Consider the following 22,889-nt stretch of genomic DNA (forward strand, 5'->3'; position numbering starts at 1 on the left):
TGCTTTAAAAAAAAAATCCATGCATACATTTCAGTAGTAACAAGAAATATGCTGAAGAAGATCAATAATGGTGAGTGGCCTGAGTGGTTTCTATAGCTACTAGAGAATTAGTAGATGAACTAACTGGTGATTGAACATGTCAGCATACTGTTGTCTTGGAAAAGTCTTTAAAAACAACCCTTATTTTACACATAGCATACTATGTACAAAATACTTAAACATGTATAATTATACAGCTCCACCCCGATATAACGTGACCCGATATAACACGAATTCGAATATAACGCGGTAAAGCAGTGCTCTGGGGGGGCACATTCCAGCAGATCAAAGCAAGTTCGATACAACGCGGTTTCACCTATAACGCGGTAAATTTTTTGGCTCCCGAGGACAGCGTTTTATCGGGGTAGAGGTGTACTTCAAAATACACGTTTTCCAGCTTTATTATGGAGCATTTCCCACCCACAAACCTAATTTCTGAGATGCCAGAAAATTTCACAGACAACTGCGTTTTCATGTCTAACTTTTCCTTCTCTTATTTTTATTAAATTTATTGTTTTTGCTTTCCATTGTCTTTAAATTAGTCAAATAATTTTAAAGTCAATGTGAAAGGTCTACGTTGAGACAGCACAATTCAAAATCTTAAAATCTGGATTCAAATTTAATTAGTAAAATATCCTATAATTGTTGCGTTTACAGGCGCCAAGTTTTCCCAGTAGAAGAAAGAAAATAAATTGACACAGGTAGAGTAAGCCCCAGTGATAGCCCCCTCTCTCCCAAGAATAGCTGGTAACTAACCACATGTACAGGACATCTAGAAAGCACCAAAAATAAAAGCCAAGAGCAAAAAGTCTTACCTTCTGAATTGATGTCCTCTTTCAACATATGACATAAACAATTGTTTCCTCTGTTTGATCTGGTGGGGTTGTCCTGTAAAGTCTGAAGACTTTGCCTTCAGTGTAAAAATATTTTTAAAGTGTGGTTTTGTTTTGTTTTTTAAAGACCTCAAACTATGCACAAATACTCCCCCCCACGATTCAAAGCTCCTATATATTCTAGGTTCATTTTAACTGACCCATCATCACTCAAATATATACTTTAATACATTCTTTGCAGGCAATATAATGTTTCATTTTAGCCATGTTGAGTCCTGAGACTATTATTAACTAGCAATATCTACCGGGTAAAATCTTTACCCTATTGAAATCAATGGGAGTTTTGCCATTAACCTTAATAGGGCCAGGATTTCAACTATTGTGTACCATGCAAACCCTGGTATACAATACATACATTCTTTCTTCATAGTGACAACACTCTTAATATACATTTATATTATCAATGTAATTCTTTGAAAGCCCGGGCCAAACTTTAATTGGCCAAATTAAAAACCCAAAAAACTGAACTCAAAGAGCAAATACTATAGAGCTTCATCTACAGCACCATTAGTAAGAACTACATAAGATTTGTTATAGTATTAAATAGAAACTCTCCACTGCCAAGTTAAGAACCCCTTTCCAAGCAAATAAAGTCAGATATATCTTACATTAGCCACATTTGTTGTTCTTACCAGGAATCTAATGAAAAAGGTTTATAATAAAGAATTATCAAATTTTATATATATTTACTGCCATTCTCTAATTAAATTGTAAGATATACTTCAATATAAATTTAATTTTAAAAAATGGAGTAATCTTAAAATTTACATAACACATACTTTGCAGCCTGCAGTTTTCTTGTATAAAGTTCTTCTTCCACATAGTCATCCACTGGGTAGAAACCTCGGTTTGTATTTACAGTGGTAACAGCCTTTCAAGTCAAACAATAAAACTGCTTTAACATTTATGTTGTACAATTATGCACTTTACACTTTTTTAAAAAATCCAACTTTATATTTTATCTGGTATTGGCTAAAACTCATTTTGGGCCTTTCATAGCAATCTGGCTATCAAGTTCTACTACATACATACATTCTGTCTGGGGATTGGTCCTGCTTTGAGCAGGGGGTTGGACTAGATGACCTCCTGAGGTCCCTTCCAACCCTGATATTCTATGATTCTATATACACACACACACACACATATTGTGAATGAGTCAAGATTGTTAGTCTAAATGTCTTAACCATTCAATAGCTGAGGGAAGGGCACTACGCAAGTCCACGAGAGAGCCAAGCATCCCTTGCCAATGCGTGCAGCCTGCAAGTGCATGGCCTACATCTTCTAACTGGCCATAGTGGCAAAAGGGAGCACGGAGCCATGAAGATCCCACTTAGTAATAAGCAGCAAATCTGATCACTCCACTGAAGCAACTGAGTTATACCAAAGAGGGTATGGAACATCAAAACCAAAAGTCTGATCTATTGGGTCTGTCACATGATAGGAATTTTACCTGCATTTTTGAGCTTTTACTGAAAGTTTATGTTACGTGAATGTGCACACTATAGCTAGGTATGGTACTGAAACAGATGCACCTACCACGAAAGCTTATGCCCGAATAAATTTGTTAGTCTCTAAGGTGCCACAAGGACTCCTCATTGTTTTTAGTGATAAAGCAGTGTGTTTATTTCAATGTGACTTGATCATTTTTCTGGAATGAAAGGAAGTTAAATAGTCCACGATAGGTTAGACTAACACCTGCCAGGGATGCTCTAGATAATACTTAGTCCTGCCAGGAATGCAGGGGACTGGACTAGATGACCTCTCAAGGTTCCTTCCTGTCCTACGATTTTCTGATTATGAAGAATTTAAAAGCACACAGGTTACCTATAGTTCCCATAACAAAACAGCTTGGCTTTAATCCCACATGGAGGTATAAGTAACAGCATATAGTAAATGTATAGTGTTATTACAAGAGAAATTAGTTACAGTTACTAGGTAAATATATTTAAACACAAGTCAGGAAATTCGAAGGTATCAACCATAATTTGTACTTAGTGCAGTGTTTATTTAGTACTAAATAAAACTTATTTTCAAAAGGTTATACCATGGTTGAAGAAAAAAAAAAAAAAAAAAACCACTCTCTCACTTGGGGTTTGTTATACAAGATCACAGATTAAAAAAACGTCCACTCAGCTGTTTCAAGTTTTGTAAAAAACAAACATTTCTTCCCCCAAGTATGCTACCGTACATTATGAACCAATTACTGCACAAGTTATTCTAGTTGTTTTAGTAGTTTGAAAAAAATTCCAATTGTTCAAGATATTTGTGTGGCTAGTTTGTGGAGGTGAAAAAATGTAAGAGTTTTAGATACACAGGTAGATAACAGAATTTTTGAGAATTATAAAGAGCTAAGAGAGTCTATTGAGTAATACACATACAGGTTGAACCTCGCTAATCCGGCACGCCCTGGTTCAGCAACATCCATGGTCCAGCATAGGCGCTGGAGCACCCAGGGGAAAAATTAGTGGGTGTGGAGCATCCACCGGCGCCACGGTCCCCCCTCACCGTTCGCGCGCCAGCGGCCCCATGCTTACCAACACCTCCTCCTCCCTCCCTGGGACCAGCATCGGTGCTTTTGGAAAGGCATTGGGGGACTAGTAGCATTTGAGTGGAGCTAGCCTGAGCCTAGATGATAGTGGTTGTTTCAACAGCTAACTTGAGCTTTATATCCCAATGGGTTAGACAACTCATATTAAAAGCACATCACAGTCCACTTAAAGGTTTGAGTGGGGACCAGACTAGAGTAGGGCAACGTTCAAGTTATAACTTGAGTCAACTCTGCTGTGAAGAGAAGCCCTTAAAGTTAATTGAATATATACATTCATTATTAGGGATGCGATTCTGTCATGGAGGTCATGGAGCAGCGGCGAGCCCCAGGGCCACCAGAGCAGCACTCTGACTGCTAGCCCCCCACTCTGGGTATTTTAATAAAGGTCAGGAACAGATTGCGGGCTTCCATGAATGTTTATTGCCCACAACCTGTCCCTGACTTTTACTAAAAATACCCGTGACAGAATCTTAACCTTATTTATCATATGTTAAGCTAGCTTAAAAAAAAAAAAAAACTAGTGAGAATGCTTTTTTGTACCAGATTTAAAAAACACCCAAACACCTTAGTATTTAAAATAGTATACAAGAATGGTATCTCAGATAACACTAACAAGATTAGTTTTTGTCTTCTTCACATTATCTGAAAGCTCCCATTAGTTGCTTAATACTATATTTCAAATTGCAAATAATTCTACAACGGACCTTGACATGTTTGTGGAACAAAAACTTACCTCACAGTCAACACACACTATTATACTTGACTCCTGTGTTACCGATAAACACAATTCACAAAAGATATGTCCACACTGTAATGCATGGTGACGTGCTCCTGATGAAATCAAGTCTATAAGTAAAAGTTAGCAAAATCCAGATTTACTGCTTGAGTCTTTTACAGTTACCAACATTAAAAAAGTGACTGTTGCCATATTTAAATTAGAGTATAGCTACACAATCTTGCAAAAGCATTGGTCTTGCTGATGAAGTAATCCAGCAGCATTTTCAGGACAACCTTACAGTTTCAGAGAGAAAAGGTGGAGGAGGTAATATCTTTTATTGGATCAACTTCTGTGGTGAGACACAAGCTTTCAAGATTACAAAGAGCTCTTCTTCAGGTCTCTCTAATATCCTGGGACCAACGTAGGTACAACAACACTGCACACAACGTTATAGTTTCAGGCATTTATAAAGCTTATCAAAAATAATCGTACTCCAAGAAAAAGCCAGGTGCACAGAAAGAGCTGTGCCTCCCATAGTTTAGCAGTAACAACAGCAGTTTCCCCATCTTTGCAATTTTCTCTAAGGGTATGTCTAGACTACCCGCCGAATCGGTGGGTAGTAATCAATCTATCGGGGATCGATATATCGCGTCTCATCTAGACACGATATATCGATCCCCGAACGCGCTTCCATCAACTCCGGAACTCCACCAGGGCGAGCGGCGGTAGCGGAGTTGACAGGGTAGCCGCGGCCATAGATCCTGCGCCATGAGGACCCGAGGTAAGTCGAAATAAGATGCGTCAACTTCAGCTACGCTATTCCCCTAGCTGAGGTTACGTATCTTACATCAACCTCCCCCACACACTGTAGACCAGCCCTAAGGCTCAACAAAAAACACAGTGAAACTGACTAGGCTCCAGTCAGTTGCTGATGTACTAAAGTTCGGTGATCACTGAATTGTACAGAAAGGGAATTTTACAAATACAGGGATATCCCAGGGGAAAAGCAGCAATAACTATAACAACACAAGCATTAAAAGTATCTGTTTAGCTAGTACCTGTAAAACTACTGATTTAAGCTAAACAGACATAAGCCAAGTTTATACTAATGTAAAAAGATTATCCACACACATAATTGCACCAGTTTAGCTAACTCAGCATAAAATCGCTCTAGTAATTGAAGTGGCACACAAGTTTGTGTATGATCTAGGTCTAAAAATATCCCTTTGTGCTCAGAATTGTTTTGGACTCTGAATACATGAGTTTCTTTTTGGAGAGACTGTTTCAAACCCTTCACTTTTAACATGGGGGGGGGGGGGGAAGGTCATTCTACTGCAGATTGTAAAAGCCTAACTGAAACAATACACAGCTAGAGTCTATTAAAGTCATTACATTCAGCACTGTAAGCTAGATATTACATATTTTCTCCCATAGGTGCCGACTTCAGGGGCTCAAGCACCCACAGAGAAAAAATAGGGGTGCTCAGCACACACGGCCTGGACTGCTACTCTGATGGCTCTGGGGCTGGCCACCAAACAGCTCTTCAGCCACTGGCCCTGTGCCCCCATCAGCTCTTCAGTGGACCAGCTGTTGAGTGGGGCTGCCCTGCCACTTGCTCTTCTCTGCCCCATCCCTCCCCTCACTGCCCTTAAGGCAGGCGGGGGCAGAAAGGAACAAGCAGCGGGTAGGAGGCATTCAGGGGTGGAAGTGGAGTAGGGCAGGAAGAGGTGGAGTGGGGGTGGGACCTCAGGGGACAGACAGAGGCAGTGTGGGGTACTCACTAGCAAAACCAAAAGTCAGCTCAGTGCCTATGTTTTCTTCTGTACCCCTGCATTTGGACATGAATGGCATTCACATACCATAACGATGCACATTTCTAAAGTGCCTAAAATGAACAGGACGGGGGGGGGAGGTCCACCATCACACAAATACATACTTGCTCTTATGTCCATTATAAGTACTCAGCATATCCGTATTTGGTCTCCTTTCTCCCAACTCCAGATTTTGTTTCTTTTTAGTGACCTTCATCCATTTGCACCCCCGGCCGATGCTGACAATATTGTCTGGGGGCAGCGGGACCAGGCTCTCAGGGTAGGTGGGACTCTGGCCTGATCACATGCCCATTCACAGGGCGGAGTTGATCACTCGAGGCCGGATTGTGCCCCCCCAGCACAGGAGCGCCCTGTACTAGCAAATGCGTGCAGTAGAAGGCCCAGGGCTGACGGGCAGCGGGAGGGACACGCCAGGCCACAAGCTGCGGCATCTCCCGGAGCCCCTCCCAGTAGCACCGCTACCCTCGGGCGAGGGGAAGCTTATGAGCCTGGCACGAGGGAGACGCCAGGGCCGAGGAACCGCAGCAGGGGGAGGCCCAGCGTCGTGCGGGGAAAGGGGGTCTCTCAGGGGCCCGCGCCGGGCAGCGCAGACTCGTTGGCACCGCACCGAGGCCTCTCCCGCCAACGGCTGAAGGAGCCGCGGGGGAGGGGGCAGGGCAGCCCCGCGCTCCCCGCCCTGGGTCCGGCTAACTGAACGGAAACATGAGCCGACTTGGCCCGCGCGCGGCCGCAGAGGCCCGAGGGCGAGCCGTTGGGACCCGCCTCTCAGGGTGCAGGGGAAGGGCCCAGGCCCGCAGCGTTCGGTCCCCTCTCACCATGGGAGACAATTGTTCCGCGTCGCGAGCACCCGACGCACAGCAGCGCCCGGGGCCGCTGCCCTTGGAACTCATCCTGCGCCGCAGCCATCTCGCGCCTTCCCACCGGCAGCACGCGGACCCGGACAACTGCCAGCACGGCACGTGCCCCTCAGCCACCAGCCAATAGCAGCCGCCCTCCCTTCGCTCAGCAGCCAATCATCGCGTGGTGGACGGGGCGCGGAGCGAGGCCTCCCTGTTACTAGGTAGGCAAACCACCAAGTGGGCTCTGGGGAAGTACTGGGGTCAGGTTATTCAGCAGGCCCAGGGGGATGGTCAGCAATAGAACCTGGACTTCTGAGTCAGTTGAAGGGACTGGCACCAATGTTATAAAGTCTATTTTTTTAAGATACAAGTGTTTTCTTTGGTTAGAACAGATCAAATAATATTTATGGGTTGAATAAATTATTCAATGTCGTTTCTGTAGTGTTCCCCCTGCTCTTATTTTGTTTTTGATTAGCATAGACTTGAATCCCTTAGGTTTCTGTTTCAAGTCAACTAAAACAAAACAGTCAAACCCATCAAATGTCTCCTGGCTTCCATGACAAAGCCAGCAAAAATGGCAAGTTTACATGTGGTTTTTATGCAAATCCATAAGCCAGCCCAGGTTTACTGGAAAATGAGGACAGGTCTACATTTAAAACACTGCTGTGCGCCACTGTAGCACATCAGTGAAGATGCTACTATGCCAGCGGGAGAGCTTCTCCCATCAGCATAATCAATCCACCTCCATGAGAGGCAATAGCTAGGTTGACGGGAGAAGCATTCCTGTCCACATAGCGCTGTCTAGACTGGGGGTTAGGTCAGTATAACTGCATCACTCAGGGGTGAGGATTTTTCACACCCCGTAGCGACATAATTATACCAATATAAGTTTATAGTGTAGACCTGGCCTGAGTTAAGGTTGTTTATTATTACTGATGAGTTTGCCTTGATGGCCTGTTCTGCTTAGCAACCAGCGAGGCCTACTGAAAAAATATACTAGCTGAAACAGTCAGGCGCTTGGTTGCTTGACCTTGCTAGATAAGAGAATGCTTGCAGAGGCTGGGAGAAATGCTTGCAGACACTTTTTGAAGTAACTTGTATTTCTTTGTCTAACCATGAAGCTTATCAAAACATAACAGTTGTTCTTTGTTCCTCTCTTGTATGCTGGGAAAATATAGTGATGACATGACGTAAGTGATGACACGGCGAAGTGGCTAATAAAGATAGTTTGCATCTGCAGAGGGGAGGGGGCTGGTTCTATGGAGACGGGTAGTAGTTCTCTATTGTATTGCATGCCTACAATAAAGAGCTTGATAGTTGGATCTTTGCTGGTCGTTGCCTGTGTCTTTGCGGTCGGACAACGAAACCTGAGCCGTCCGGGATAAAAGAAATCCCCGACATTACTCAATTTACACAGCCCAGAATAAGACTATCTTCCTACCCCAAATTCATAATTGGAGAATATAAATATATGGCTTGAGCCTGCTACTTGAGTAGGGCTGTAGGATGTGGCACGGACAAAGTTCAGTCCATGAGGTGGGTCTGCAAACTTTGCATAGCTATATATTAGGTTTTTGTAACTGGAATATTAATATTTCAGTGAGTGGGGCAAATACCAAAACTGTATTTTGAGGGGGGAGCTGAAGGAGTCGATGGCAGTCCTTACTGCACAAGCACAGGGAGAGTATTCCAGGCACAGGGGTAGTGTGGAAGGAAGCATACAGATAGGAGTGAGAGGATACGAAGAGAAAGATACACATATTACCAAACCCATGATTAACCTGATCGGAGTTTAATGGAGTGAAATACTTACTCCATTGAAGTCATTTGTAAAACTCTCATTGGAGCCAGGATTTCACCCAGGGTATGTAACAAAATCCCAAACTAGGCAAGTTTCAGTTGGTTTTGGTTATATTTTACAGTAATGCCTATAGGCCTCAATTGGGATTAGGGTCCCATTGTTGTGCTGTATATACAAAGACATGATCCCCACCAAAAAATTAATTACAGCACAATAACAGTTTTGCACAAGTCTAAGCATGTAACAGTCATTGTTTAAGTGGTAGTTGCATGACTGTGCTATGAAGGGCACACATTTTCCAATGTCCCTAGGATAGCAACAACCCTAAAGTTGCTTCTGCTTGTAGAAGTAGATGCTAGGTTGTATTGCTTCTGTGACAATCAACTCTTTGGTGAGGGGTGTGCCTATATTTGCTTATTGTCTGGGCTTCAGATATATTCTATAGATGAACAAGTTTAAATATAAACAACTTCATATATTAGATTCCATTTTACTGCCTATTAATTTATTCAAATGTATGAAAGTATCTATAGGTGCATATCCTATGCCTATTCCACAAATTAAGATGAAAAATATGATAAAGGACTTGTAACAGCATGAGCTCCCACTTTAATAGTCTGGTAGGGGGACAGGGAGCAGCTGACCCTACCCCAGAAAGAAGCCCAGCAGACAGGTGCTGGGAATCAGCTGACACAGTTGATTAGCACCTCCTGAGTGGCACACACTCTCAGTTGGAATATAAAGAAGAGCTCAGGCATTGGGGGGTGAGGAGTGAGTATTTTCTGGTAAATAGAACAGATGGCAGATCCTGTGAGGTCCCTATCAGGTTGGAAAGTGCTATACCTGGTAGCTACTGGAGACTAGAGAACCTGAGTCTGAACCTGTAACCAGACAGTTGTTAGAGTTGCTTTTTGTATGCTTTCTTTGCTTTGTTTGGGAAGATGGCAAACAGAGCCATGAAAGGGACAGAAACCTAACTTTGGTGTACCTAGTTGTCTGTCTATCCCTGGCTACAGGACTATATATATAAATATGCACCAACACTTCATCCATTAGTACATCCCTCCCCAAAAGCCTGAGGGGGAAAAATAGTAACATTTTATAATTTCAACAAAAACCAATAGTATTCTCCTACAGAGTTATCTAGAACCATTTTATGCATGTAATTTGCTATTTAAAGAGCATGTAAGCTGTGCATTGCTAAGTGGTTTTTTTTGTTGTTGTAAAATATAGATAAATGCTTAAAAAAAAAAAAGCCTTCTAAACTATAGCCACAAGATGGTAGCATGGATTAACTGTAGTTAGGTTCACTCTCAGTATCTTCACTGCAAAGAGAAGGTGTAATTATAGCACTGTGAGTAACCATACCCATGCTAATTTTAGCCAGACCAGGTAACCCTAGCAGTGAAGAAGGGGCAGCATAGTAGTAGCCAGAGTCCCTGTCATGCTTGTTTTTGGGCAGCTACCTAGAGTACAAGCATGTGCCACTGCATCTTCACTACTATTGTTACCTGTGCTAGCTAGATACATTCACTTTTGCACTGAAGACATACCCCCTCACTAATACAGGTCCTACTTGCTTTTATTCACATGAGTAATCCCATTAGCTTCATCAGCTTTTTCTGTACTGGAAAATGTGCTGTGTTACAAACATGAAGTTAAATACAATTTTGTCCTTAGTAGGGACAAGATACTCTCTATTTCAAATTGACCCCATGGATGAGAGTGCATGTTATGGGGTAGTATGCCCCTTAAGGGTAGTGGGGTCTAGTGGTCAGCTCACCCTGTCACATGGCATGGCCATTTAAGAGTCTGAAAGGGCCAATTATATATATACAAGGACCTGGGAGATATTCGGAGTGAGGAAGTGGTTCCAAGGGTGAGAAGTGTTTGGAAGGAAATCCCATTACTGTTTCTTTAAGAGCCAGGAGTCCAATAGTGGCTCCCCTCTCCCCACAGCCAACTGGGAATGAGCTGGGAGAAGGGGACCAGCACAAAGGTTGTATGCTCTCTCAGCCACCAGGAGATAGCAGCAGGGAAAGGCTAGCCTGTTGAGGACCCTGAAGTCTGATGGCTAATTAGGGAGAAGCTGGCAAAGGCCCTACAGCTGGCTAATCCTGAATTCAGCTCCAGGGAAGAGAGCTGGGGAGACTCCTGCCTAAGGAGAAAGTGAAGGACTAATTAATATAATCCAGTTCCAAGAGAAGTACTGGAAATTCTTGCTTAAGTAAGCACTGAAAGGAGTAACCCAAAGAAGGAAGCAGGAAGGGTTCCAGCATGGGCAGTGGGTATAATAGGCCAGGGAAAGTTCTGCCTCCCCCGGCACTGCCACAGCCGCCGGACCCCCAGTTGCGGGGTTTGGCGGCAAAGTTTTTGCTTTATTGTGCCCCATGCAGGTTCCAGGGTGGCTGAGGAGGCCCATACCGCCTGCTCAGCTGCACCGGAACCTGCATAGGGCATATCAAAAGTGTCTTCTAACATGCTTTTCCCCTGGGCGGGTTAGGTCCAGAGAGGGGAGGCGTGTAATGTTATTGACATGAACTGTAACCATCTAGATCATTGTTGCAACCACTGTTATATATTTGCAGCAGATATTGTACAAAGGTTGTTGAGTGAGGTGTCTATGAAAAGGTTATGATTTTCTGGTTATGATTATGCTATCTGTATGCATGTATCATTTTTGTATTTGAAGTTATAAATATTGGCTATGTACTTGTATCTCAATGTGTTTGATTCTAAGTAGCATCAGCGAAGCATTTGGCCAGCTTGTTGAGAAGGGACTCTTCAGATTAAGTGCCCAATCAGGAAACACTTAACTGACAATGGACCTTGGGAGACTCCAATCCACACGAGAAGTCTTCCTGGGAATGTTCAACGTAGCATGTGAGCAATGGCTGCTCTCCCTGTAAAGAACTGAGTCATGCATGGACATGTGACTTACCCATGTGACTCCAAACTTCATCTTGCTGCTGTGATTTTCCACAGTAAGAACAAAGGGGTGTCCTTCCACATGGCAGAGGATATAAAAGGCCCTGGAAACCCCTCCATTTTATCTTCAATCCTGCTTCTTACCTCTGGAGGAACTTTGCTACAAACTGAAGCTCTAAACAAATGACTGAATGACCCATCCAAGCTGTGGATGTACTCCAGAGTCTTGATTTGAACCTGCAGTTTATTCCATCACTGCTACAAGCCTGAACCAAGAACTTTGCCATTACTGTATGTAATTAATTCATTTGACCAATTTTAGCTCTCATCTATATTTCTTTATTTTTATGAATAAACTTTTAGATTCTAAAGGATTGGCAACACTATGATTTGTGGGTAAGATCTGACTGGTATATTGGTCTGGGTCTGGGCCTTGGACCTTTGGGATTGGGAGAACCTTTTTTCTTTTACTGGGGTATTGGTTTTCATAACCATTCATCCCCATAAGGAGCGGTGCTGGTGGTGATACTGGGAAACTGGAGTGTCTAAGGGAATTGCTTGTATGACTTCTGGTTAGCCAGTGGGGTAAAACCGAAGTTCTCTCTGTTTGACTGGTTTGGTATGCAGAGGACCCCAGTCTTGGGCTGTGACTGCCCTGCTCTAAGCAATTTGTCCTGAATTGATACTCTCAGTTGTGTCCCGCCAGAGGCTGCATCGTTACAAGGCGCGGCGTGGCTTCAGCCAGCCCTGGGCGGGGGGAAGCTCAGGGCTTCTCCTCCTGGTGGGGCGGGGGGGGGGGGAAGGCTCGGGGCTTTGGCCAGCCCAGCGGGGGCTCCTCTGGACAGGGGGTGGGGGAGGCTCAGGGCTTTTCCTTCAGCCAGGAGGCGGAAGCTCTGGGCTGCGGCTGGCCCGGGGCTCCTCCAGGCAGGGAGGGGGCTTGTGGCTCTGGCCATGGGGGGCTCGGCACGGGGTTTTGGGGCTCCAGCCATGGGGAGCGTGCAGGCAGAAGGGGTGGAGCTGAAGGCTAGTCTCCCCCGAGGGGGGCTCTACCTGCTGCCCATGGGTCTCAGAAACAGGTGCAAGTCTCCTAAAGGAAGGAGCCAGAGATTGCTGCTTCTGCTACATTGTAAAGGAGGGGGGGAGGAGCGAGGGCGCAGCGCGCTTGGGGGAGGGATGGAACTGGGCGGGAAGAGGCGGGGCGGGGCAGGGGTGGGAAGAAGCGGGATGGGGCTTGGGCAAAGCTGGGGGGAGCACCCTCCAGCAGATTCAAAACTCGGCACCTCTGGTTCAAAAAGTGTAACAGATATAAGTTTGCCATGATTATACAGTACCTATGCAGTGTTGTTGTAGCTGTGTCAATCCCAGGATATGAGAGACAAGGTGGGTGAGGTAATATCTTTATTGGACCAACCTCTGTTGGTGAGAGAGCTTTTGAGCTTACACAGGGCCCTTCTTCAGGTCTGGGAATACAGTATCTCTTAATTTGGGCCCATTGGTTTAGTAAATGGTTCTCCTAGGTTTACTGGAAGTCTATTTGTGGTTTCTGCGGCCTCTTTAGTCTTCCATCTATTAAATTAATTATTCACACCCCATGCAACACCATTTAATGCAAGGAGCCATCTGGGGGTATAGCTGCAGGCAGAATTTCACCCTGTGTACTTTTGTGCCAAGTGCACTAAAACTATGCTTATTTTAATTTAAAAATCATTTTCTATCCCAATGACAGTTTATGAAATTTGCTGTTCCTGTCTTCAGATGTACTACATTAAGAGTGAAAATATGAAGTGAGAATTTGCATAGTGATATGTACTTATTTAGAATGTACTTGTGCTTTTTATAAGTCATTCCAAACAGTTGAAAGAAGCTCTGCTACTTTTAGTTCCTGTCATATGTCTCTTTACTATGAGTGTCACACGTAGTACATTTTAATCTAAATTTGAACATTTTCTTGTATGGTTGGAAAGAATAAATTTAAGAGCAGTTATTATTTCAACTCACTGTCCCATTAGTTCAGTACATTGTTTTGTTCAGCATTACATTTAACAATATGTTCTAATTTCTCCCTGCTTCCTTGTAGGAATCATATAGATTTGAATTCTAGAAATTCTGCCTTTACATCCATCCCCATGTGACTTATTGCATTAATGAAGTTGCACAGAGTGTGGAGTAGGGAAATATCAGACAGGATTTGAAGGTGTTACATTTGTACAGGGCAAGTGAGACCACAACTGGAATACTGTGCCCATAGTTTAAAGATATTTAAAACTTGGAGACTATTCAGAGAGGTCTACAAGATTGATTTGTGGTCTGGAAAATATGCCTTATAGTGAGAGACTTAAGAAGCTTGATCTTTTTAGATTACTGAAGAGAAAGTTGAGACAACTTGATCATGCTGAATAAGTATCTATACAAGGAGACGGTATGACACTAGATGGCTCTTTACGCTAGCAGACAAACATTCTTACCTTAATTTCTAGCCTTTGAATATTGATATGGCTTTAACAAGGAAGGTTATTGAATGACTATTACCTGAGGATATGGTAAATCCTCCATCATTTGGGCTCTGAGCTAGTAACTGATACCACATAGATGGACTGTTGCGCCCAAGCAGAGCCCCATTGAAGTAAGTGTAGCTCTGTGTAGATGCAGCAGTCTCTGCCCGTACTCTCTCATTTGCTGGACTGGGACCATGGAACCTCTAAATCATGACTGAATGTCTTTATAAAAAAATATGCTATAATTGAGGCACAAATTGACTCCATTCAGTCAACACCGGGTACAATTCTTTGTTATGCAAAGCAGTCAGACTAGATGATCATAACAGTCCCTTCTGGCCCTAAAATCGATAAGAATTTCTCATTATCTATAGAAGTCCTACCAAGAGGTCTCTTTCAGACAAAACTCCCTTCAGGATAAGACCACAGAGTATACTTTATAATTTATTTTATAAAAAGTAAGCTGAAAATGGGTAATTATTGGCTCTTAACTCATAACCACACAGCTCAGAATGCAATAACTTAATCATAAAAATATAGGGTTGGAAGGGAACTCAGGAAATCATCTACTCCATCCCCCTGCTCTGAGACAGGACCAAGTTTACCAAGACCATCCCTGACAGGTGTCTGTCTAACCAGTTCTTAAAAACCTCCAATGACTAATTCCACAACCTCCCTTGGAAGCCTATTCCACTGCTTATCTATCCTTATAGTTAGAAAGTTTCCTAATGTCTAACCCAGTGGTTCTCAAACTTTTGTACTGCTGGCCCCTTTCACATAGCAAGCCTCTGAGTGTGACCCCCCCCCCTTATAAATTAAAACCACTTTATATATTTAACACCATTATAAATGCTGGAGGCAAAGCAGGGTTTGGGGTGGAGGCTGACAGCTCGAGACCCCCCATGTAATAACCTCATGACCCCCTGAGAGGTCCCGACCCCCAGTTTGAGAACCCCTGGTCTAACCTAAATCTCCCTTGCTGAAGATCACTTCTTGTCCTACCTTCAGTGGAGGTGGAGAGCAATTGATTATTGTCCTCTTTCTAACAGCTCTTAATATATTTGAAGATTATCAGGTCCCCCCTCAGTCTTCTTTTCCTGATACTAAACATGCCCAGTTTTTTAACCTTTCCACATAGGTCAGATTTTCTAAACCATTAAACATTTTTGTTGCTCTCCTCTGCACTCTCTCTAATTTGTTCACATCTTTCCTAAAATAGGCTTGTAATTTGTTTACTCAGAGAAAACTCTGCTTGAACCTAAGTTACACTGCTTCAGCAAGAAAATCCGAATAATTGGGCAATCCCAAAGTGACAAATGCAAGATGAAACATTTTTTCACTACTTACAGACACTGATGGGTTTCTAATGGACCTTAACATCTTTGAGAAAGGATCAAGGCGTCATTCTGGGTAGCTCTATACAAATGTCTGCCCAGTGCATAACTGCTCTCAAAAAGCAAATGAGATGATAGCCTATATTAAAAAAGGGATAGAGAATAATCCAGAACATATTTTAATGCACATTACCTCAGACTACATTCAGATTTGACTGCCTTGATTAATTTTGGGGACATAAGTAGAAACCTATTGTCAGTCAAAGGCATTGGCCTTTGGGGGCAGAGGCTCGGGGAAAATCACAGGTGAAGCACTCTAGAATGCAGGGAATGCTCTCTCCGTGCACCCATGGTGGTGCAATTTGTGCTAAAGGGAGGTGGGTCCATGGCATTGATTATCAGAGTTGGCTGTTGCAGTAACTAGTACTATCCAAAGGGAAGATGCAGTGTGCATGCTACCCTTACGTGTCTGTGCCTAGTAGAGGCAGTCTCTTTCTGAGTTAGACCACTAGCTAACTACCACAATTTGGCTCACTACTGTTTTTAAATACCATGCCTATGTTACTAGTAATCTGTTTTCACTTTTAATAATCTAAAGTCTGAAATGATTTACATTTCACTGTTTGTTTAAAACTAGCATTTCTCTTACCTTGACTTGTGATTATAGACTTGTGAATTTTGCTTTTGTTTCTAGTCAATTTCTGGGCAGTTTATTTTTCTGGTTCTTATGCTGAAACCTTTGTGTTGCAAACATAGCAGAGGAATTATTAGTTTAAAAATACTATTTTAGTTGGAATTTTAAAAATCTCTGGAAACATTTGTTAATCTGAAGCTCTGGAAAAGTTTGGGTTTTTTTTATTAACCTTGACTATATCTGATCTGACTGCGTCACTTTAATAAAAAACTCAAAACAAATTAAAACAGTTGGATGATGGCTTAATTATTATTCAATAAGAGAATAGAAATTTTATGAAAATGGAATAGAGCCAGCCCTCCAATGTTTCAGGAATGGCTCTAGCTGGTTTGCTTCATAATAATAAAGTATTATGACAACACCTAATGGTCCCAATCAGAATTGTGCTATGCAATTTACAAGCACATAAGCAGACATGATCCCTGCCCCAAACATCTTAAAATGTAAAGACAAGATGCCACAAGTGAATGTAACAATAGGTAGAAAAAAGAGGAGAGAGATACATTGGAGACAGTAGTTACAGAACATTTGCTCTCTGGTACTGCTAGATTGTGATGGAGAGGAGTGTTCCAGGGCCATGTGTCCCCAAATCTTGGCTCTATGGAGGTGGACAGGGAGACTCTGCTGTTTCTTGTTCTTCTATGCAATGGTGCTGGCTTCAGTGGTAATTGAATTAAGTGAATTAGCATTCCAAGAGGAGGGGAGACAGGTAGAATTTGAGACCAGATGGCACACTCTCTGCTCCCATTTAAGTCAACGACAGATGAAGGTGCTGTAGAAACCAAAGCCAAGGACGAGAAGGGATTCTATTCCAGTTTTCAAGCCATGCCCATCACTGTGGTGTCTGAGCTGATGGAACTGGCATCATGGAAAGTACCCAGGCTACGTAGTAGAGGTTTTTTTTAAATTAATAGTTTCCTTTATTAATCATTTCCTTGTTTTTCTTTGACTACATTATCAGAGAAGAAAATAGGACATACCTGGAAACCTGTTCAATTATGACAGGTCACACTAATCACATGGTAAATCTATTAAAAAATTGGCAAAAATGATGTGAAGGCCAAGACTATAACCGGGTTCAAAAAAGAACTAGATACATTCATGGAGGATAGGTCCATCAGTGTTTGCCAGAAGCTGGGAATGGGTGACAGGGGATGGATCACTTGATTACCTGTTCTGTTCATTCCCTCTGAAGCACCTGGCATTGGCCATGGTTGGAAGACAGGATACTGGGCTAGATAGACTGGGTCTGACCCAGTATGGCTGTTCTTGTGTTCTAATGCATATTTCACTTTCTAGTATATCAGTAAAATGGGCTATAACCAGCTTAGAGCTAGAACCAGCGCTGTATACCATCTGCAAGCTTGTGATCCCAGCTTTCAAACAGTGAAAGCATTAATGTTCAATTCCAGTGATTTATGACAACAGGCTGTTAAAGTCACACTTGAATCAGTGCGCTGGTGAGAGAGGAAAAGCAAGATAGTAATAAGAATGAAAATACAACGGCAACTTCTTATAAGTGAGGATTTCAGTCTTTAGAGCAGAATCTGATTCATCCTCTGTCCCATTGTGGAAGGCAGAACAGATTGAGAATAAAAAGGAAAAGGGTTTAACTTTGTGAAGACAGGAGTCTCCGCAATATCAAGGACAGCTTTAAGTCGCAACTTGAACAAATCTAGTAGTTAATTATTTAAATCTCCTTAATCAACTGGAAAATTAACAAGCTTTAAAAATAGACTTTTTTTTCCCCAAAGACATTCAGCCAAACACATCACTGGTGTCACTTCATCGTCTTCAGTACGTTTAGCTTATTTACTCTAATTCATGAGTGGAATTGGTCTTTTAAAGCGCAGTATTTATGGGAAGCTTTCCTTTTCTTTTAGAGAAGTTGTAGTCTTCTCAAAATCCTGTACTATTCAGGAATCAAACTTGGGTTGGAAGAGAGAGGATCAGTGGTACTTTAAGCTCCACCACAAACCAGGCTCCTCCAACTTTAGATGCAAAAAATAAGGTGAGCCACTACTCACAGCACATTGTTCAGAATATGATCACATGATGTTTCTGGGTTTCTCATTTCTGGCTTCCCCTCAGTAGAGTTTTAATACTTTTAGCTCCCCTTTAAAAGCCTTTGGGGAAGTTGATAATGACTACACAGTGCAAGATTTGTCTTTAACTTCTCCCATTATAAGGGGGTGGACTGCCTCTATAAAAGCTGGAGGCCAGGAGCTGGCCAGCCCTGTATAATTAGCCCTGCCCACCACACCTGTGATGAGGTTTAATTAGTAGATCCAGCTGGGTACAGAGGAGAGGATTCTCCTACAAAGAGCAGCAGGAAGCTGTGGAGAAAGAAGATGCTTAGGGAGAAATAAGCAGTAAGTAGTTGATGGGAATAAGTAGACTGCAGCAGGGGACCCTGAGTGTTCAGGAAAAATACTCCAGGCAGTGAAGGCCAGGAGTAGAGTCTTGATAGGGTTTGAGACCGTCTGTTTTGCATATTTTTTTGTTAAGTTGATAAATCCAGCTTGGGGATTGCTGGATTTTAAGAAGAGTTTGTGTGTAGAATTCTTAAGGAGCTGTGAAGAGCAGAGACCGAGGCAGGGTGCTTGCACAGCAATCTCAAGCCACTAGGTGGGGGCTTGGGAGGTGACCTGCCCTATGACACCCATATATAAAAAGAACTTAACTGCTTTCTAAAGGTGTTAGGAGAATTAAGTAGTTAGTGTTTGTATAGTGCAATGAAGATATAAAGCACTGAGAGCTAGGTTAGGCTATTTCCAGAGGAAGGATGGCCTTATAGTTAAGGCAATGGATTTGGATTCAGGAGAACTGATTTTTAATTACTTTGACTAACTGCCACAGACTTCCTGTGTGACCTGGAGCAAGCCACATACAGGATATTCAAAACACACTCCTTTCATCCACCCCTGTGTCTTCCCCTCTGAGAAGCTTGCAGCATTATTGCTTGCTGTATCTAGTCTGTAGTTAGAATCTGGATCCAGGATTGTCAGTGTGGCACTTTTCACAAGGACTAGAATATTTTTTAAAATCACAGGTACATTCTTAACATTTCAATAAAAGCTGACAATATGAATGTTTGCCCCACATTGAATTTATCAAATTGTTTGTAACAAATTTGATCTACAGTCTTTGCATTTGCATCATATTTTATTAATATTTCTGCAGTTCTAGAAGCTCTGTTTGTTAAATCACTAACAGTTATTGAAATTACAGGCAAGTCCAGTGCCAGATCTTACAAAGAAGACCTAAATCAGTTCAACTAGTTTGGCTTTTACTTATTTTGTTGGGGGGTTGTTGTTGTTTGTAATCACTCCTGTAGTAACTGACAAAAGCTTAAAGCAAACAACATAAAAATTCTGTGGACAAGAAAAATTGGTTTGTTTTTATAATAAAATATAGCATTCTCCTTCTTATAGTTCAAGTAGTAGGTTACATAAACAGTTCAATTTCTGATCCTTTTAAGGGGTTGTCTCTTGTCTATTAAATATTTTGTAGGAGAAAACATGATCATCAAGTCGGCAGTCTGCCCAGGATTTCAGAATGGCATGAAAATAAATAATTACACATGATGAAAACATTTAGGATATTACATTATGATTATTTCATATCACAGGCAGACATATTTCAGGAAGAAAAATAACATTGAATGAAGTCTAGTGCTACAGTAAACAAAGGGATTTAGAGACTGTCGGATATAGCTGTCTGTGCTTTCCCTAGGCTAAAATATTGAAACATGATTGTTTTAAAATTAAATTTGATTTTTTTCTCCCTATAGGAGAATGCTGTACTTGGTAGATAATAAATAATACTTTGAGATCCTGGTTTGAAAGATATTGTGGAAATCCAAAGAAATCTGCAAACAAGTTAATTAAGTCTCATAGGAACAGCCATACTGGGTCAAACCAATAGTCTGTCTAGCCTAGCATCCTGTCATATGATGACAGTCAGTGCCACATGCTTCAGAAGGAATAAACAGGGCAATTATTAAGTGATCCATCCCCTGTCCTCCAGCTTCTGGCAGTTGGAGGTTTAGGGACATCTGGAGAATGGGGTTGTGTCCCTGAACTTCTTGGCTAATAGTCATTGATGGACCTATCCTCTATGAACTTCTCATTCTTTTTTTAACCCAGTTATACTTTTGGCCTTCGCAACATCACCTGGCAACAAGTTCTACAGGTTGACTTAGCACTGGGTGAAGATGTACTTTCTTTTGTTTGTTTTAAACTTGCTGCCTCATAAAACCCTTGCAAGATAAACAGGTATTATCTCTATTTTTATGGATTGGGAAACTGAATCTCAGAATAGTTAAGCGACTTGTCCAAGGTTACACAAAAAGTCAGTGGCTAAAGTGGGAGCCCCTAAAATTCCTGGTTTCTAGTCTTGTGCTCTCACCATTGGGCAATGCTACCTCTCTGCAGAAAGATACTATGACAATCTTTTGACTCTTTAGTCATACTAATTCGTTTCTATCAGTTTTTTAGATCACTTTAGTAAATGTCACATTAGTAAAGTGAAGGACAGACTATGTAATATGAGCTGCAATAACTTCAGTACACCATGCAAAAATCATTCTGTAGTGTTTCAGAATAACTGTTATTGGACAGAGTAGTAACTGAAATACAATAAAGGCAGAACGTCAAATAAGGACCTCATCAAAAGGCAGCCCTGACGGGAGCATTGAACTGTGGCCTGCCACAAGAAGGCAAGTGTGCCAGCCTCAGTTTCCCCTCTCAAATAACCTAAGGAATCTATGCCAGACTCTCTTCCTTGAATAATACACCTCTTTGGGGCTAGTTTATTAAACATAGTTCAAAATAATATATGATAAAAGTTCCCAAATATAGTCCATTTCCCACACTCAACAAATATAGTCCTTAAAACCCCTGCTCTTTTCAATGGTCACATCCACTGGTCTCTGTGCTGGGAATCCTTCAGTACCACACTTCAGTGTCTTCTGCTACACCTGGGCTTCTCATAAGCTCTTCTGTCCCTCTTCCAGTGCAGCCACCCCAGCCCTTTCTGCTGGAGTTCAACCCCATTCTTCCCAGCAGTAACCCCTCTCTGCTGGGATCATCCTTGCCAGGGCAGCATCCCTCACTTCCCCTGGCCCTCTTTACCTAGCCCAGTGACTGTTCCACTGTGGATAAATACTTTAGTTACTGAACCAGAGAAAAAGAGAATGGTTCCAGTAGTCTAGTGGTTAAGGCACCCATGTGGGAGACTCCAGTTCCCCTCTTCCAATCACTTTTTCATTATTTACATAAAGTGGAACAGCTTCAACAGGAGAGACTGAGGGAGCCCCACATCAGAATATTCCATCGCTCAATAGATTAAAGCACCCTCCTGAGAGAGGGGAGACCCCTGTTCAAATCCTTTCACCTTCCTTGGCAGAGAGGGGGGAATTGAACCTGGCTCTCCCACATCCTAGCTGAGTGCTCTAACCACTAGGCTAAAATTTATAATGTGAGCATCTCCTTCTCTAGCCAGATTTTGCATGGGACCTGATCGGGTAGGTGTGCTCAGACGCTGCCTACCGAATCGGGCCCTGCACATGAGATGGGTGGCCAAACACTTATTTTTCCCCTGTAAATGATTTGCTCTTGGGATTAGGTAGGAGAGACAGTAGCACACGTGCTCAGAAGAAAAAATGTAAGCACTAATGAAACTTTTATCATGAAAACTTAGGCGACGAGTGAATTTAGGTGCCTACCGGAGTTTTGTGGATTGCAGTGGAGGCAAAACTGGGACCTAGGTGCCTAAGTCTGGGGTTTAGGTACCTAGGTACTTCTGTGGATCCCATCCCCTGCTACAGACCTTATTTCATGATGATCTGAAGGAGTAAGCAGCTTAAATTGAGTACTAATCATTCATCTAAGACCAATGTAAATTCATCAGGTTCGGATATAAATAGTATGCTGACTTTTTAATTTTCCTCCCTTCTATTCAGATTCTAAACATAGCTCTTATTGCCCACTTATTTATTACTCTCATCTTTGCTTAAGTCTGTTGCAGCAATAAGGCTAATGTTAATGTGAACTTCCCCACAAGAAGAAAGGCTAAATTTTATAGTTGTTGTGAAGGAAAAAATGACTGTTACAGCCTGGATGGAAGAGGAGAGAGAGTTGAAGATGACTATGAGGGTGCAAGGTCACCACATTTTACATAATTAATTCCACTGCATTACAAAATGGCAATAAGGAGCCTCATTTTCAGAAATGCTGAGCCCCCACAACTCTAATAGAAGGCCGTGGGACTCCACATCTCTGAAAACCAGGCCCTATGCACATATATCTGTTGAAACAAGTCATTCTGGTAGCAGATATTCTGGTATGTATTTACCAGTAACCTTTTCCTTGGCACTGTCCTGCAGTTTACTTGGTTTCATACATTTTAGCTTTTGGCTTGTGATCTCAAATGCTAGAAGCTCAGACACAAACAAATAAAGCACCTCCACGAAGATTCTGTTGAACAAAGCTCAAGAGGCATGGTTTCATTCACTTTGAGGATTCTGCCTCTGTTGGGTCTTGTGCTACACTGACTTTCAGATTGTTTTTCTGCCTGCTTTCTGCTAGAGAATCTCCATTAACGGTCAAAAGATTTTTTGTGTGCCCTAAAATCAGTAAAGGACGAGACTATTGCATACAATGGTACATGAAGTACAAAGATTGTGACACAATGATCTGATCCTGAATTCCTTGTGCACACACAACTCCCAGCAAAATCAGTGGGAATTTGGGGAGTGAAAGGAAT

General features: G+C 42.3%; 1 protein-coding gene across 1 annotated transcript in view; it reads right to left on the reverse strand.

The window, feature by feature from the left end:
- RNF17 (ring finger protein 17) overlaps positions 1-6,936 on the reverse strand; it is a 221,854-nt gene extending 214,918 nt beyond the window's left edge. Inside the window, exons 1-4 of the mRNA XM_065420884.1 lie at positions 6,846-6,936; positions 4,214-4,326; positions 1,712-1,803; positions 855-949 (exon numbers count right to left, since the gene is read on the reverse strand). Of these exons, the coding sequence (XP_065276956.1) occupies positions 855-949; positions 1,712-1,803; positions 4,214-4,326; positions 6,846-6,936 (391 nt within the window). The remainder of the gene's footprint in view (positions 1-854; positions 950-1,711; positions 1,804-4,213; positions 4,327-6,845) is intronic.
- Between the last annotated feature and the right edge of the window lie 15,953 nt (positions 6,937-22,889).

Source organism: Emys orbicularis, chromosome 1 (genome assembly GCF_028017835.1).
Source record: "Emys orbicularis isolate rEmyOrb1 chromosome 1, rEmyOrb1.hap1, whole genome shotgun sequence".
NCBI lineage: Eukaryota > Metazoa > Chordata > Testudines > Emydidae > Emys > Emys orbicularis.